The sequence below is a fragment of the Apium graveolens genome, chromosome 11 (genome assembly GCF_009905375.1).
Source record: "Apium graveolens cultivar Ventura chromosome 11, ASM990537v1, whole genome shotgun sequence".
NCBI classification, from domain to species: Eukaryota; Viridiplantae; Streptophyta; class Magnoliopsida; order Apiales; family Apiaceae; genus Apium; species Apium graveolens.
The window spans coordinates 80,406,413-80,421,711 of NC_133657.1; the positions used below are offsets into that span (position 1 = coordinate 80,406,413).

General features: G+C 34.8%; 1 protein-coding gene across 4 annotated transcripts; it reads left to right on the plus strand.

Moving 5' to 3' along the window:
* The first annotated feature begins 322 nt into the window (after nt 1–322).
* On the plus strand, nt 323–12,782 carry LOC141697059 (protein RIK). Of its 4 annotated transcripts, none has more exons than XM_074501249.1 (12): nt 327–538; nt 866–1,076; nt 4,234–4,320; nt 4,427–4,461; nt 4,549–4,624; nt 5,701–5,796; nt 5,886–5,963; nt 6,550–6,643; nt 6,737–6,854; nt 8,800–9,271; nt 11,857–12,181; nt 12,412–12,782. In XM_074501249.1, exons 1-12 carry the CDS (start codon nt 489–491, stop codon nt 12,546–12,548), a joined length of 1,779 nt encoding a protein of 592 aa, XP_074357350.1. In that variant the 5' UTR covers nt 327–488; the 3' UTR covers nt 12,549–12,782. The 4 variants fall into 4 exon arrangements, with proteins under 4 accessions (XP_074357352.1, XP_074357350.1, XP_074357349.1 ...); XM_074501248.1 differs by having other exon boundaries at nt 328–538; nt 4,222–4,320; XM_074501250.1 differs by having other exon boundaries at nt 331–449; nt 4,222–4,320.
* Nucleotides 12,783–15,299: the final 2,517 nt, after the last annotated feature.

Below are 15,299 nucleotides of genomic sequence, written 5' to 3' on the forward strand. Positions count from 1 at the left end.
GTTGATTAATTATTTTAAAAAAAGTTGAACGTTTGATTATGTAGCGTTTAAGCTATTTTTAAAATTTTAAAACTAAAGCTGAAGATATTTTTAAGTAGCGTTATCTATTATTTTAAAATTTAAAACAGAAATAACACATATTTTTAAGTAGTGTTTTGGTGTTTAATTATTCATAAAAAATAAGTTGTACGTTCTATTATATTGCGTTAAAGCTGATTTTAAAATTATAAAATTAATTTTGAACGAGCGTTTTTTAGTTTGAATATTCAAAAACATGCCATAAGCTTAGCAAAGTAGCGTATTGGGTTATTATATTCAAAATTGACTAAAGCGAGACCGGTTATTAATTGGGGGAAGAAAAACAGGCGCGTAGCATATATCGGTCCTTGGATGCGATAAAATACAAAAGCGCAAAGCCATAGGAGGAGGACTTGAATCGAATCAAAAGAGTAAGGCTGCTTCTATCTCTTAACATAATAATCATCATCATGACTCAGGACGATTGCCCCTCTACACTTTCTTCTTCCACCAAGCAAAGGTTGCTCCTAACCCTAGTTTTTCTATTTTGTTTTTTTTTTCAATTAATTACACCCAATATATTGCTTCTGTTTTTCATTTTTTTTAAATATATATATGTTTTTCCTTAGGTAATTTATTCCTTGTTATCACTTTGTTGGAGCAGGATATTCATAATTTCTTATTTCACCACTGCGTTCATATTTTTTTTTGTCCCTAATACTCTACTTATTAGTTTGTGATTATTCAATCCGACATTCCGATATACGATACAGTCATCCAGATATTAGAGACTAGTTATTAGGAGCTAGCATAGTCAAGTTTATAGTCAAGTTTATGTCTTTTGCAGGCGAAAAAGAAAGTGGGATCAGCCTGCTGAATCCGTCATGTCAGCATTACCTGGGGTTCTTCCATTGGGAAATGTCGGATCTCTTATTCAAGGTGTTCATTCTGCTACTGCCATTAATAACACTCCATTTAGCGCTACAGCATTACAGAAGGTGTTGACAGCGCCTTCCTTGCAACAACATGCTGTTGCTTTAGTTCAAAAGATTAATCAAGTAAGATACTAGGCTACATGTTTGCTTAATTATTTTATTGTTAATACTATTTGTGTAAATACATTGTTAGAGCTACCATTTCGGGCACAAATATTGCGTGAAAAAGATTTATATTATCACTTAGAAACTGATGGTATGATAGAAGGATGGTGTTTACCTCCGATGAATGTGTATCTGGCCTAATGCAGCACAAAAATTGGCTATCTATTATGTCTCAACTGCCTTATAATATCTTTTCTTCATAGCTCTTGAAGCTGTAAATGGAGTGATTCAAATACTCGTTAAAAGTATAAGAAGAATGGACATGTCCCCCCCACCCTCCAAGTAGTTTTTGATATGCATATAGTCATCATATTATTATAAAGTGATGATCGATGAGCCATTGAGTGAGTGCAAACTTTGAAACTAGAAGTTTATTAACCCGCACCCACCAAATATCACTTCTTTGGCGATTTCCAGTACAAAAAGCTTTGAGCTTTGATTACTGTGATTCTAAGCTCTCACAGCTCGGATTAGATTGCACAAAAAAATCGAAGCCATCGTTTGATTGAATTTTAGAGCTCTGATACGAATTTGTCAGATTTTCCATGATTTTCTAGTGTTATTTTAGGATTATGATTTTCGGTTTATTTTGGTTTTTTTCTGTAATCCAAGTGCAGAAACTAAGAGATAGACAGAAAAGTAGAGAGACTTAGCAGAGATTCAGAGAGTTTAGGAGAGACACAGAAATTTTGGATGAATGACATTAGATATATGTAGTAAACTTGTTCCTATCCTTAAGCGCATGGTTCCCTTTTCCTCTTGCCAAGTGATAATGTTTCTGTAATATTCTCACCATGCTTGGTCAAGGAATCTATCTTTGAAGGAATTATAATGAACAGCTAGCATAGGGTTGTGAACCATTTTAAGGATCAAGGAGAACAAAAGAACTGTAAAAAATGAAGATGGTAGAGAAGTTGTATAGTGCCCGTGTTAGAGAGATACTGACTATTCCAGGATCGTACACTTCGAGTATTTTGCGAGTCAAGTAAATGTGAAATAAGAAGCCGAAGTATGAAGTTGATTGGATGTGTCATGAGTCATGACCTCCATTCCCAAGAAAGTATCTGTTATGATTTATGAAGGTCTATGTTACTCCTACTACTCGTTTCTGGTTACTGTAGGTTACTATACCCATGTCAGACATGTGGAGTTTCAGACATGGAATTTATTTAGTTGCATTGACTGAAATGTGGACAGTTTCACCAATGAAAGTCCACATATGAGTTAAAGATGCAATGCAAAAATAAAAATATGACAACGAAAGAAAGAAGCAGGTAATGAGAAGAGAAGGAAGGGGAAGGATGATACAAATTTGTATCTAATTTAATTTACAAAATCATATCATATCTAGTAGACTCGTTTATTAATGAATTATGTAAGAAGTGACATGTAAGAGAGGAACATTACTAAGAAAATATTGGCAATGAACGGTTGGAAATCAGAAACGAATTTTAGAGCTCTGATACGAATTTGTCAGGTTTTCCATGATTTTCTAGTGTTTATCAGTTTATTTTGTTTTTTCTGTTATATAAGTGCAGAAACTAAGAGATAGACTGAAAAGTAGAGAGAATTAGCAGAGATTCAGAGAGTTTTGGAGAGAAAAACAGAAATTTAGCATGAATGACATTTGATAAATGTAGTAGACTTGTCCCTTTTAAGAGGTTCCTTAAAGGTTCCCTTTTCCTCTTGCCAAGTGATAATGTTTCTGTAATATTCTCACCATGCTTGGTCAAGGAATGTATCTTTTAAGGAATCATAATGAACAGCTAGCATAGAGTTGTGAACAACTTTAAGGATCAAGGAGAAGAACAAAAGAACTTTAAAAAAATGAAGATGGTAGAGAAGTAAGTTGTATTATGCCCGTGTTAGAGAGATACTGACTATTCCAGGATCGTACGCTTTGAGTATTTTGTGAGATAAGTAAATACGAAATAAGAAGCCGAAGTATAAAGTTGATTGGATGTGTCATGAGTCATGACGCCCATTCCCAAGAAGGTCTCTGTTATGAAGGTATATGTTACTCCTACTACTCGTTTCTGGTTACTGTAGGTTACTATACCCATGTCAGACACGTTGAGTCTCAGACACGGAATTTATTTAGGTGCCTTGACTGAAATGTGGACAGTTTTACCAATGAACGTCCACATATGAGTTAAAGATGCAATGCAAAAATAAAAATATGACAACGAAAGAAAGAAGCAGGTAATGAGAAGAGAAGGAAGGGGAAGGATGATACAAATTCGTATCTAAATTAATTTAAAAAATGATATCATATCTAGTGGACTCTGGTTATTAATGAATTATGTAAGAAGTGACAAGAGAGGAACATTACTAAGAAAATATTGGCAATGAAGGGTTAGAAATCAGACAAACAAAGACTTGATTAGTATTATCCATAAAATGTGTATACTTTTTGCTAAGTTATGAGTAGATGAGTTGGGAAACAAAGAGGATCTGTTTAAAATTTGTTGAACATTCTTTCCAGATTTATATTGATAGGTTTTCGCTGTGAGGTTAATTTCCATTGATCCAGGATCTTAGACTTTACCTCCTATTCTCTCTGAACTGAAATATGTAAGTAGTAATTAGAAAAGGATATTAGACCTTACCTCGTATTCTCTCTGAACTGAAATATGAAAATAGTAATTACAAATTGAGATGAAGCTCAGACCTAGGTTTCTTTATTTCGACTATCTGAACTAAGATGGCTGTATAGGAGTCTTAATAAGCTTATTGTCAATTGGATGAAGTGGAATCATTCATGACGTCAAGTAACCTCGAATTATATCTCATTAAAATTTGAAACCAATCATTCTTCACACCAGGTTTTCATCAGTCTTTCAAATGCTACAGCTAATTAGATGTGACATCTTGTTTGTGTGCTCTTTTACAATTATCTAGACTGAACCACAATAATTATTTCATTGCAGGGATATCATAGCTTATCTTTGATAGTGGTCTTATGTAGATGTGATTCTGAATCATTGTTAGGTTGTTTGTGTAATTTACATACTAATTGGTTGGCATCATAAAAAGTGTGCATTACCATATTGAATTTCCTATAATAATGTACTTTCAAACAATTATCAAACTTTTCGTATAGACGAAATTGCAGGAGGAGTTAATAGCTCGGGAAATTGTCATAAATGATGCTGAATCTTCTATAAGGAACAAACTCACAAAAAGACAAACTCAGGAGGAGGTGAAATCATAAAACTGCTCTTTGTTTTTTATAAGTGTCAAGTTTAGTTACATATCTGGTATCTTATATTTATGTACATAAATCAAGATTTCATTGCATCTTGCAGATCCAGAGGTGTACAGGTTCTGTAGTAATAACAAGGTTAGTGTCTGTATCTGTTTTTATTAACGTAACTATCTGTTATAGATATCTTTTGTAGTGTTAATTGGTATGTATGCACTTTTGCAGGGGTAGATATAGACCACCAAATGGACCATCTGATGGTGAAAAACCTTTATATCTTCACATCTCTGCTGGAGCCCATGTATGGGTTTGATCCTTATTTTATTTCAAGCGGATGATTGACGAGTTTACATTTTAATAGTTTTCTTGGGGCTGTAGACTACACTTAGCTTATATGCTTGTTCTTTTATCTGGTTAATTTTTTGCCATTTGATGTTTTAAAGAATGCTATCTTCATAGTGCTTATCTTGAATTATACACACACACACAGACACACATATATTATCTTCTAATTATTTGTGTGTGTGTGTGTGTGTCTGTTTGTGTGTATGGCTTTGGTTCAGATTACACTGGATTACTGGAGAACCTGTGAGAATCATAGGTTCTGCACAACAAATTTTGGTGAACTAGTACATAAAAAAGTGCAGAACCTTCGGTTATCACGGTTCCCCAAGTCTCAACTGACTCCTACTCTGTATGTATAACCAACTCCTTAGCTTTCTATTTCTGTAGCTTTACTCTATTACGTTTCTGTTTGATCTGGAATTTATCATTTTTTTTTCGAAACTTATGCTACTGCTCCTTTAAGGAGGAAACATTATACATGTAAGTGTAAAATTTTTATCTTCACAACTGTCTACTCAGCTGGTAATGAATTAATAAGTTAATGCTTAAAGACCAAGCACACTAAAGTTGCTTTTCATAGATATAGAGCATGATGCAACTAAGAGTTGGCCATCTTGTAACCAACCTTAGAATACCATCTCAACTATTTGGTCGTTCTATAGTTGTGAAGGTTTCAGTGATATATGAAAGTCGTGTTTTTTTTCCATATTAGGTTAGGATAAAATGAAGTACATCATACCCAGAATAATGCTGACTGATATATTAACATAAGAATGTCTACGGAAGTATGCACACATATGCATATTGAACTTGAAAGAGAATAATGAATACTTGGCTTACTGAATGCTGATTGTAGAAATATTTATTTACGACAATAATCATATAATCATATCCATTCTAGCTGATGATTAAGGGAATTGTTATCACTTTACCTATCTACTTCTTGTACAATCTCACCATAACCGTGTCATATGTTTCGAAAATAAATATATTAAACTGGGATTGTGTTCCCTCTCAATCTTCTCTACACAGTTGGAAACAACAGCAGACCGGATAAAAGCAGTTGATCAAGCAGCTGCTATGGTGGATGAAATGCTGAAACAAGGTTCTTTGAATAGTGGAACAAAGGTAGTGAGTATCCTTGCTAAGATTGTAAAGTTTATGACAGTTGACCTATGCACAAATTTGGTTCATTCTATTTTTTGTGGGTAACACAGCCATTAAGCACATCTGTGTACCTGGGTTTTGAACCAGACCCATCATTAAACATCGCGGCTCGAATACGTGGACCAAATGTAAGCTGCTCTTTTCCACTTTCTCTTCATATATTTTCATTTTATGTTTGATTAGTAAAATGATGTTTTCAGCAAGGGCTATAGTCCCTTTGTGCCTTATGGGGTTTGACGTAGATGGGGATGGAAAACACATTCCCTACTACAGTTGATTTCTGCTTTTACCTTTGATTACTTGTTTAAGGTCCAAATATATATTTGAGACCTGTTTAATTGTTGAAAGAAAGTTGTGAGGGCACATCAGAATTTCGTTTGGGCTATGTTTGTAATTTTATGTATTTTTGGGATTTACATGAGCTCAATTGAACTGGTTTTCAACTGTTCTTCAACTGTTCTCAACGAAAATGCGTGTTTCATACTTTGTCTTAAAATGCATTGATATTGTATCATGAACCACTTCTGTGTTTTTTTGCTAAATAAATTATTATTGAACACTTTGTTTATTCTTATATTTTGCATTCTGTTTAGTTCATTTTAAAGTTTTACTCCAACAGATATGGGAATTCTAATGTTTGAAGCTTTTCTCTGACATCTCCATATGATTGGGAGAGAATTTTTCTGCTGCTGCTGTTGGGTTTCGTATTTGCAGGATCAGTATGTAAATCACATTGTGAATGAAACAGGAGCAACTGTATTACTGAGAGGACGTAGTTCTGGAAATCCTGAAACTGAACAGGGTGAAGGTAGTGTGCCATATAACCACTCAGGAAACTGTAAATTTAACCAATTAAAAAAGTGATGCCCTACGTTAACTGTACTCTTGTTTCCTTTGGCAGAAGGACAGCAACCATTGCACTTGCTATTATCAAGCAGTAATGCTAAAGGTCTGGAGCATGCAAAACTTTTGGCTGAAAATCTTCTGGATACAATTTGTTCCGAGTGTGGGGCCTCCAGGTAATTTATTGTCCATATCGTTTGTACTAAGAGTTGCATTGCGAATTCAGTTAAAGTGAATTTCTTAGGGGTTGATTGTCGGAGTTTAGCTATGTTACTCGGACTCGGCTAGAAGTGTTTGATATGGACACGTGTCAAAGTATTAGACTCGGTAACATTTTGAAAAATATACATGTTTTTGGCCTAAAATAAGTGTTCAAGTCCGAGTATCCATGTCCAAGTGTCGAGTGTCCGGCACGGGTACTCAAAGGTAGAATGAAGAGTCCAAGTAACATAGGAGTTTAGTTGATGATTATAAGTAGACAGCATTATGCTAAGTTTTTAATGATTTTCATTAATGGTAAATAACTATTAAGTTAACGGTTCTCCTTAAACTTGATCTTATATTATTCTAACACTCCCCCTCATCTTGAGAGCCCAATTTGGGTAAACGAGTGGATTACCGGCGCCTATCTTTGGGGCCATAATTTGCCGTCATATTCATAATAAGTTATGACTTATGAGAGAATATCGGGGGTGGCAAGGAATCGTACTTGTGACTTGTTCCGACTGGACCTGGAGTTTTGATGTCATGTTAGGTTACCACTTCTTCTAAAACCTTATGTTGTGTTTGGTTGGGGTGAATGGAATGGATCGAGATTTGAATATTTAAAATGACTACATTTTCAAAATTTTCATTCTTTGATCCCTTTCATTTCTAACCACCTAAACTACAATGTAAACACCCCAAATTGAGATGAAATGCTCCATTCCTTGCCTTTTCACGATTATTATCATTACAGTTTTGCACCATCTCATTTTTTTCAAATCTTCCCTCCAATTTCTGTTAATTTCCTTATATTTTAATCATTCCATTCTATTCTGTTCACCCCAAAAAACACAACAGTAAGGTGTTAGGAGGAGTTCCATTCTTACAATAACATTGTTGAAGACTTTACCATGTTCTTGCAATGTGATTATATAATTTGATAGGATCTGATTCAAAGAATGTTTTAGGGGATGGGATCATATATTATCTTCCACTTGCTTTTTGAATTCGATAGAATTAAATATATGCAACCATTTTATGCAAGAATTAGGTCACCAGATCTTTCAGAAAGTAGTTTCCTTCTGTTGCTTATGATTAGAAACTGGAGTGATCTATCGAGGTGGATATTTAGAAAAATCACGATTAGAACATACCTTGCTTAAAGTTTCACAAAATGTCAAGGTGGAGAACCAAATTATGTGTTTCGTGTTTGTCTAATATGACTATACTTACCAAACACGTCACAGGAGAAACCGAGAAAGTTTCAACTGCCATGAGATCCTTCCATAGGGAGCTCACTTGTGGAGCAAAAGAATGTCCTTCCAAAAAAAAAGCAAGTTGGAGGCTAAAATGGATTAAGAGATGGCACTAAACACTCTTCACCTTCATTAAAGGCACTGTGATCAACAAACTAAAGGTTCAAAAGGGAACCAAAAATCGAACAAACCACAGGCCAGCGCCACGGAACAAGAGCAGCACATTTTAAATAAAATTATTGATTTCATTCTTGAAGGGTTAAAGTGATGTTTGAGAGGTTCTAAAGCATCAATAAGAAAAGAAGATGGATGCTATTATAAATATGATAATGGACAAAGATGAACATCAAGTAGTTCCACTAAAACACATAATTAACTAATAATTGGGAAAAGGATGAATACTATTTAGTACCGTGCGTTAATCCCTTTTACATTCTAGATTTTGACTTGAGGGTACCAGCATGTTATTATTATTAATTATATTTGCATACAAGAGATTTGGAATCTTAACAATGTTTAGAAGTCATTATTTTATAAATATACAAGCTTTGGAATTGATGGTATAGACAATGATTTTCTTGTCTGCTGTGTTAGAATGCATTCTCTCTGTTTAATTAATTGAATACTTTTTTTACACTTCCCCTTTGTGATTTTGATACAGGGTTTCATCGTGCAAGGTTTATGGTGCTGTGCCCCCGCCGCAGCAGCTGTTGCCTGCTATACCACCCACCATTTCAACTGTGAGCTTTGCACCAGTTCCAGCAATCCCCTTACCTACAATTCCAGTGGGCACTACATTCCTTTATCAAGGGAGTACACCACCCCCTGCGAGTTTTATGAGTTGTGGGCAAATCCAACCTAAGATAGGTAGCTATTCTCAGCCGTCTGTGAGTGGTGGTACAAGTTATAATGGTTATGGTGGGATATATCCACAAGCCACTCCTCTGCAACAAGTTGCCTTGGCACTTAAGCACTCAGCTTCTCCCGTCACTTCTATGGTTTCTCCTATAGCGGCTGTAGCAAGCACACCATCCTTATCAAGTACCGGTTTCTCTTCTGAAAAGGAAAGGAGACAAAAAAGGAAGTTTCAGGAGTTGCCTGCTAATTCAACGGGACCCGCAAAAACCTACCAGGTATTGTGTTCTCAGCCTTTGTATATCTTAACAGACATTAGTTTGAGGTATTGCAGTCACCTTACTTCAAGAAACTAAGAAGATGGCGTATTGCATAAAGCCCCTTGGTTATCTTACTATCTAATGTTTGCATTGAGGATGTAAGGACATTCTGGCCCAGGAGATTTGAAATCTTTGGAACTAGTCGGCGAGATCTGGCATAAATCACCCTCAATTTACTGTCTTGCTAAAAATACAATATATGGTAGTAATGTAATTAATGCATGAATTGCAAGAGTAGCTCATGTTTTGATGGAGAAGTTACCTAAAAGTAAAGGAAGAGAAGACATCAATGACTTTATGCCTACTTGTTAATGATGGTGTAATTAGGGGTGGCAATTTCGGTAGTGGGTCGGGTTTGTGTCTGGTTTACTGTTCTTGGTCATGTGGAAATTTTAAGCCGAACAACTGGCCAACCCGAAAATAATTTAGACATTAATTATTTTCAATATATAAATTGATTTCTAAAATATAATTTGTTAAAGTTGTGTGATAGACTTGCCTTGTGCTTGACCGGAGAGAAAAAGTAAAGCGAAAGTTTAATTGTTTTCAATATATAAATTAATTTCTAAAAATAATTTGTTGAAGTTATATAATAGTAGTAACTTACGGGATGATATAGGAATCAGATTTTTTAAATATTATGTAGGTATATCACACATGTATACAATTATGCAATGTAAATACATGTATTTTTTATGCAATATATTTGTATATATTAAATTTTCGGTGGTTCTGGTTAACCCAGTTACGTTGAGTCAACGCGAAACTTTTTGGGTAAACTTTTACCCAAGCCGAACCCACCCGGAACTCCATTAAATTCGTATTTTTTGTGTCGGATTTCAGGTCGTGTCAAATTTTGCCACGTTAGGTGTATTGTTGGTGCAGTATTTCGTTTAAGTGATCCCCTAGTGTCGGAACTCTTTATTTAAGCTGCAAGAGAACTTGAGATGTGTACAATGCACTGATTATTATGGGAATGGGGCTGAATGGGGAATAAGTATAGCAACTTGAAAAAACTGATTAATTTATATAAGTATTCCGGATACTGTGGTGGAGTACGAATTTGCCACTTTTTCGCGAGAAAATAAATAAAGGAAAACAACAATAAAATTTATTCTCTACTCTTTCAGATTAGAGTAGATTTATGGTTTGCAAACATCTTACTCTCCCGAGATTGGAGCACAGTTAAATTCCACGGATGCTAAACGGGATATCCTGATTATGTTTTGGTTAACAATAAAAATGTATTGCTCTTTGTTCTTCCCACTGGAAAAGGATGCCATCCATCCTATATGAGCTATACAGAGTACTGCTCCAGCAATTCCTTATGAGTACAAGCAATTGTTATTACTAGCATCTTTCTATCATAAGAGAACTTGAGTGAAATCTATATTGTTGATGTGAGTGTTGGCTGTGCATCTAGATTTGGTCTCACTGAGTCAACTATGTTTAGTTTGACCGAGTTGACTCGGTTTTTAGCATTCTCTAATTTATTAAGGGCACTGCAGTAACACTTTGTCAATATAAACATTGTAAATAAAATTTAAGAGCTGTATTTGGGATACCATTCCGAGGGAAGTTTGATACTTTTGTTTATTCACCATTATATTATATATGGTCTTTTGCCATCGAGGAAATAAACCGTCACTTGTTTATTGGGATAATTGATGATTTCTTGAGAAAACTAAACAAACGCACATATATTTTCATCTTCGGTTTTGTTGGTAAATTAGTAATTTATTGTGTTTTTGATAATTTTGCATATAAGCGCCTTTCCCTTCCCAAAGTCTGAGAAAAAAATGTTGTTAATATAACATGAAGAATAATAATGATAGTTATAGTAGTTATCATTATTAATATTTTTTTTCCTGACATTACGACTATATTTCAGGTATTTTCTCTGACCTTGTATGAAGCTAATAGGCTGATACTGGACATCTATGTTGGGAGTTTGTATTTTTTCACAGGGTTTTGCAATGCGGAGCTGTGGAAAATGACTGATGTGACGTGTGATGCTTTTATCTGGATGTATACAAGTCTTGTATTCTGTGCAATTCTCTAACAAAAATCTGCATGGACTTTTAGAACCAGAAACATGCATTAATCCTCAATAGTAGTTACACTGAGAATGGTTTCTGCTTGTTGCATGCACAGTTGACTAGTACTATGCTTCTGCTTTAGATTTTCATGTCAAAGTATGATAAAAGAATTAAGCCATCATGATCCCATTAAGTTTTCATGTCCAATGCACTGTTGACCCTGGTACCTGCATATACAAATTAATTTTAATCCAGTTTCGGTTTTCACACCAGTTTCCGGCCCTTTAGATTACATGTTTGTGACTTTCGGTGTGTGTGCATGTGTTCACAACTATAACATAACATGTGCATATTTAAAATTATATTTACTACTTCCCCGCATAATTACGTTGCCAATTAAAAGATTCTTAAATTGCCATTGATGTGATTTTTAAGCTCATGTTTCATAACTGAGTGGAGCTGTTAAAGGATTTGGTTGGATTGTTCTTTACGAATATGTAACAGGATCCAGATTTTTCGAAGCAACACCAATCTTCAATTTTTGATGGGAGAAATGTTTCGAACATGCCATCACCAAAGAAGTTGACACTGCAAGCAGCCAGTGGTCTCCCACCACCCCCTCCTAAGAGCATGCCGCCGCCACCGCCTCCTAAGAGCATGCTGCCACCACCGTCTCCTAAGAGCATGCCACCACCGCCTCCTAAGAGCATGCCACCACCGCCTCCTAAGAGCATGCCGTCACCATCTCTTAATTCCAGTACAGCACCTATCATCAACGTCCTAAAGGACAACCATGGTCAGGATAAAACGACATCTAAAGCTGTCCCCGGTACTTGTTCTTTTGTATTTGTTAGTGTACAGATAGATGCAAACTGAGAAGTGAGCACATAAATGTTTTAATGCCAGTTGTTTAAATGAAAATGATATTATTCTGTAGTGTATTGTTGGGATAGGAAGAAGCTGCATCTTGATACTACCAGACATCTATCACGTAGTAGAATTATCTTCATTTTACAAAATGCACACAATACTGAGTTATGGTAATTTAAAATATTTCAGATACACTTATCCAACTGATGGAGTATGGTGATGACGATGAAGATGATGACGACGATGACCTTGGAGAAATTACTGGTGATAACTTGAAGGCCAACTCAAATCCGCAGATAGCATCAAAGCCATTCTGGGCTGTGTGAAGCTGAAAAATAAGTAGTCTGCTGATATATTTGGTTAACGAAAAGAGTTTACTTGTGCTTTTCACTTTTACAAGAATGTTGGCACTGTTAGTGAGCTCTATCAATTCTATTGTGTACAAACTGTGAATTGTATCTTTTGAATTTTATTTTGAGGAACAGGCCAAAAACACAGTATAGTCAGATGTAGTTATCCTGGCAATGATTACGGTCTTTACAAGAAGGGTTTTGCTTTCACTATGTTTTGTTATTTTTTTTAACTTAACATGTTGCTCTCATTTTTTGAATGTTTTTTTCTGGAATTCACAGATGGCCGAATTTTCCTTAACCTGGGGTGTTGTACGGCTCATCTTTAATGCTGCATCTATGAGAAGATTTTGGTATAGGCAGTTTTTTTTTTCTCTTTCATGTCTGCATAATCATGGTGGGTTTGATTATTATTAGCTTGTGATTGTTTGTTTGGGGCTTTTGTAGCCGATGTTGCTCGGTTTTTATAGGTATATTTGGAACTAGGTGAATAAAACGCAATTCAAAGTTGCGAATATTCGAAAGATATTATTTATAAACTTAAAATATAATGAAAGGTAATTTTTTTGAAAACAATTACTTTCTCTTTTACAACTTAAATATACTATATCTTTTTTTTTCCTAAATTAAATTATTTAATCTTATGAATGCATAAAAATGTTTGAATTGAATAATTATATATCGAGTCAACTGTACTGATCTGTTTCTTGTAGATGCTGTAATTTGTTTGTCTTAGGGCGAAGGGTAAATATTTTAATACCACTTTCACGATATAGCAAAAGAATTTTTTAAAAAATTTTGTTTAAACTTAATATTCATGATTAATTCTAAACACATAAATGTTTTACCAGTATAATGTTATTTAGATGTAGACATAAGAGAAAATACATATGTACATAGTTTGGTTATATGAGCTGCTACATGAATTTAATTATTTTTTTTTAAAAATTAATATTCATTTCCTAAAAATAAATTATAATGTTTTTTAATATATAAAGTCCGTGGCACTACAGAAATACCAAGATACTAAATAGAAACAAATATGTGAAATCTATCTGGCATGTTGAGCCGTGATGCATTTTTCACGTGAATTTGAAATCAATGTGTCCAGTTATTGCAGCAGCTACCACTGAACTCCATGATGGCTTTGTTTTACCACAACTTCTGGGAAAGCCGTCATTGGTAGCGCAATCAAAGTTGGCAAGAGCTATAAAATTTCTTAGGCATATTTGTGCTACTCTAGACAACCTGAAACTTTAAAAAATGACCAAACCAAGTTTGAAAACTTTTAAAATGAGCTGCTCACTAAATTCCATGCAAGTTTGAGAAAACAATAATAAAGTAACAAAATAAGACAAAAATTTGCAAGCACATTATCTCTCTGAGATCAGGCTGTGCACCCGCCTATAGCAAAACCTTCTTCACAATCTTATGATCCTCAACCAAGAAAGGTCGGATGATCCTGCTAGATAACCAAGTCAAAGTGAACAAACATATAATGAAAATAATATATTCATAAAGAATTGCAAAACATATAAAGGGCGGATGATCAATATACAACCTTTGAAGGCACGGGTAAGAGTCCCTTCCGTTCAAGAAGGTTCAAGAGTATAAAATCATGTCGGGGTCTTTCACTACCAACTTAAGATTTTAGTGCGACTGTTAACTTAACATGGTATTAGAATTCGGTTTAGGGTGGGACTCGGGTTCGAGTCCTCCCATCTCCATTTGTTTAATTTAAATATTTGTTATTGATATGAGTATTGTTATTGGTTATATTTGTTGTTGTCTATCATAACGAAAAATATCGTACGATTGAGGGGGAGTGTTAAAGAGTTTAATATCATGTTCGGCCATTCCTCTACCACCTTAATGTTTAGACGGACCGGTTACTTAACATGATATCAGAGCTCGATTTAAGGAGACACTCGGGTGCGAGTCCTTCCACCCCAATTTATTTAATATAAATATTCGTTAATTATACGATTGAGGGGAAGTGTTAAAAAGTATAAGATCTTGTTCGGGCCTTCCTCTGACACCTTAAGGTTTTAGAGCGACCAATTACTTAACATGGTATCAGAACTCGTTTTAGGGGGTTCGAGTCCTCCCAACCCAGTATATTTGTCATTGGTATTGATATTGGTTGTATTTGTTGTTACCAATCGTAGCGAAACGTATCGTACGATTGAGGGGGTTGGTATTAATATTGGTATTTGTTGTATTTGTTGTTACCAATCATAGCAAAACGTATCGTACGATTGAGGGGGAGTGTTGAAGACTAGGATTTTATTATAATATGACTTGTTCTCAATTACAATAAAAGAGGGGTTTATATAACCAACAACCAAGTAATAATAAATAAAAATATCCTAACAACTAAATTTTATAAGAATGAAAATATCTAATAATAGGAATATTATATATGTTAACATCCCCCCTCAAACTCACGATGGTGAATCGAGAGTTTGTCAAACAAGAAACGGAGCCACAAAGTCAAACAAATCCAAATTTTAACATCAGAAACATGAGCATCTTAATGAATCCGGGAAACAGAGTCACAAATCCAAAGAACCAAAAATTTTCAAGCAAATTCAAAGTTGAGCACAAGTGCAATATAAGAACAAAGATGCAACCGAGAAAACAAGAGTATTTGAATGAATCCAAACATAGCGACGAATTCAAAACAACAAAAAACTTTTAAGAGAATCCAAAGCGCAACAACATGAG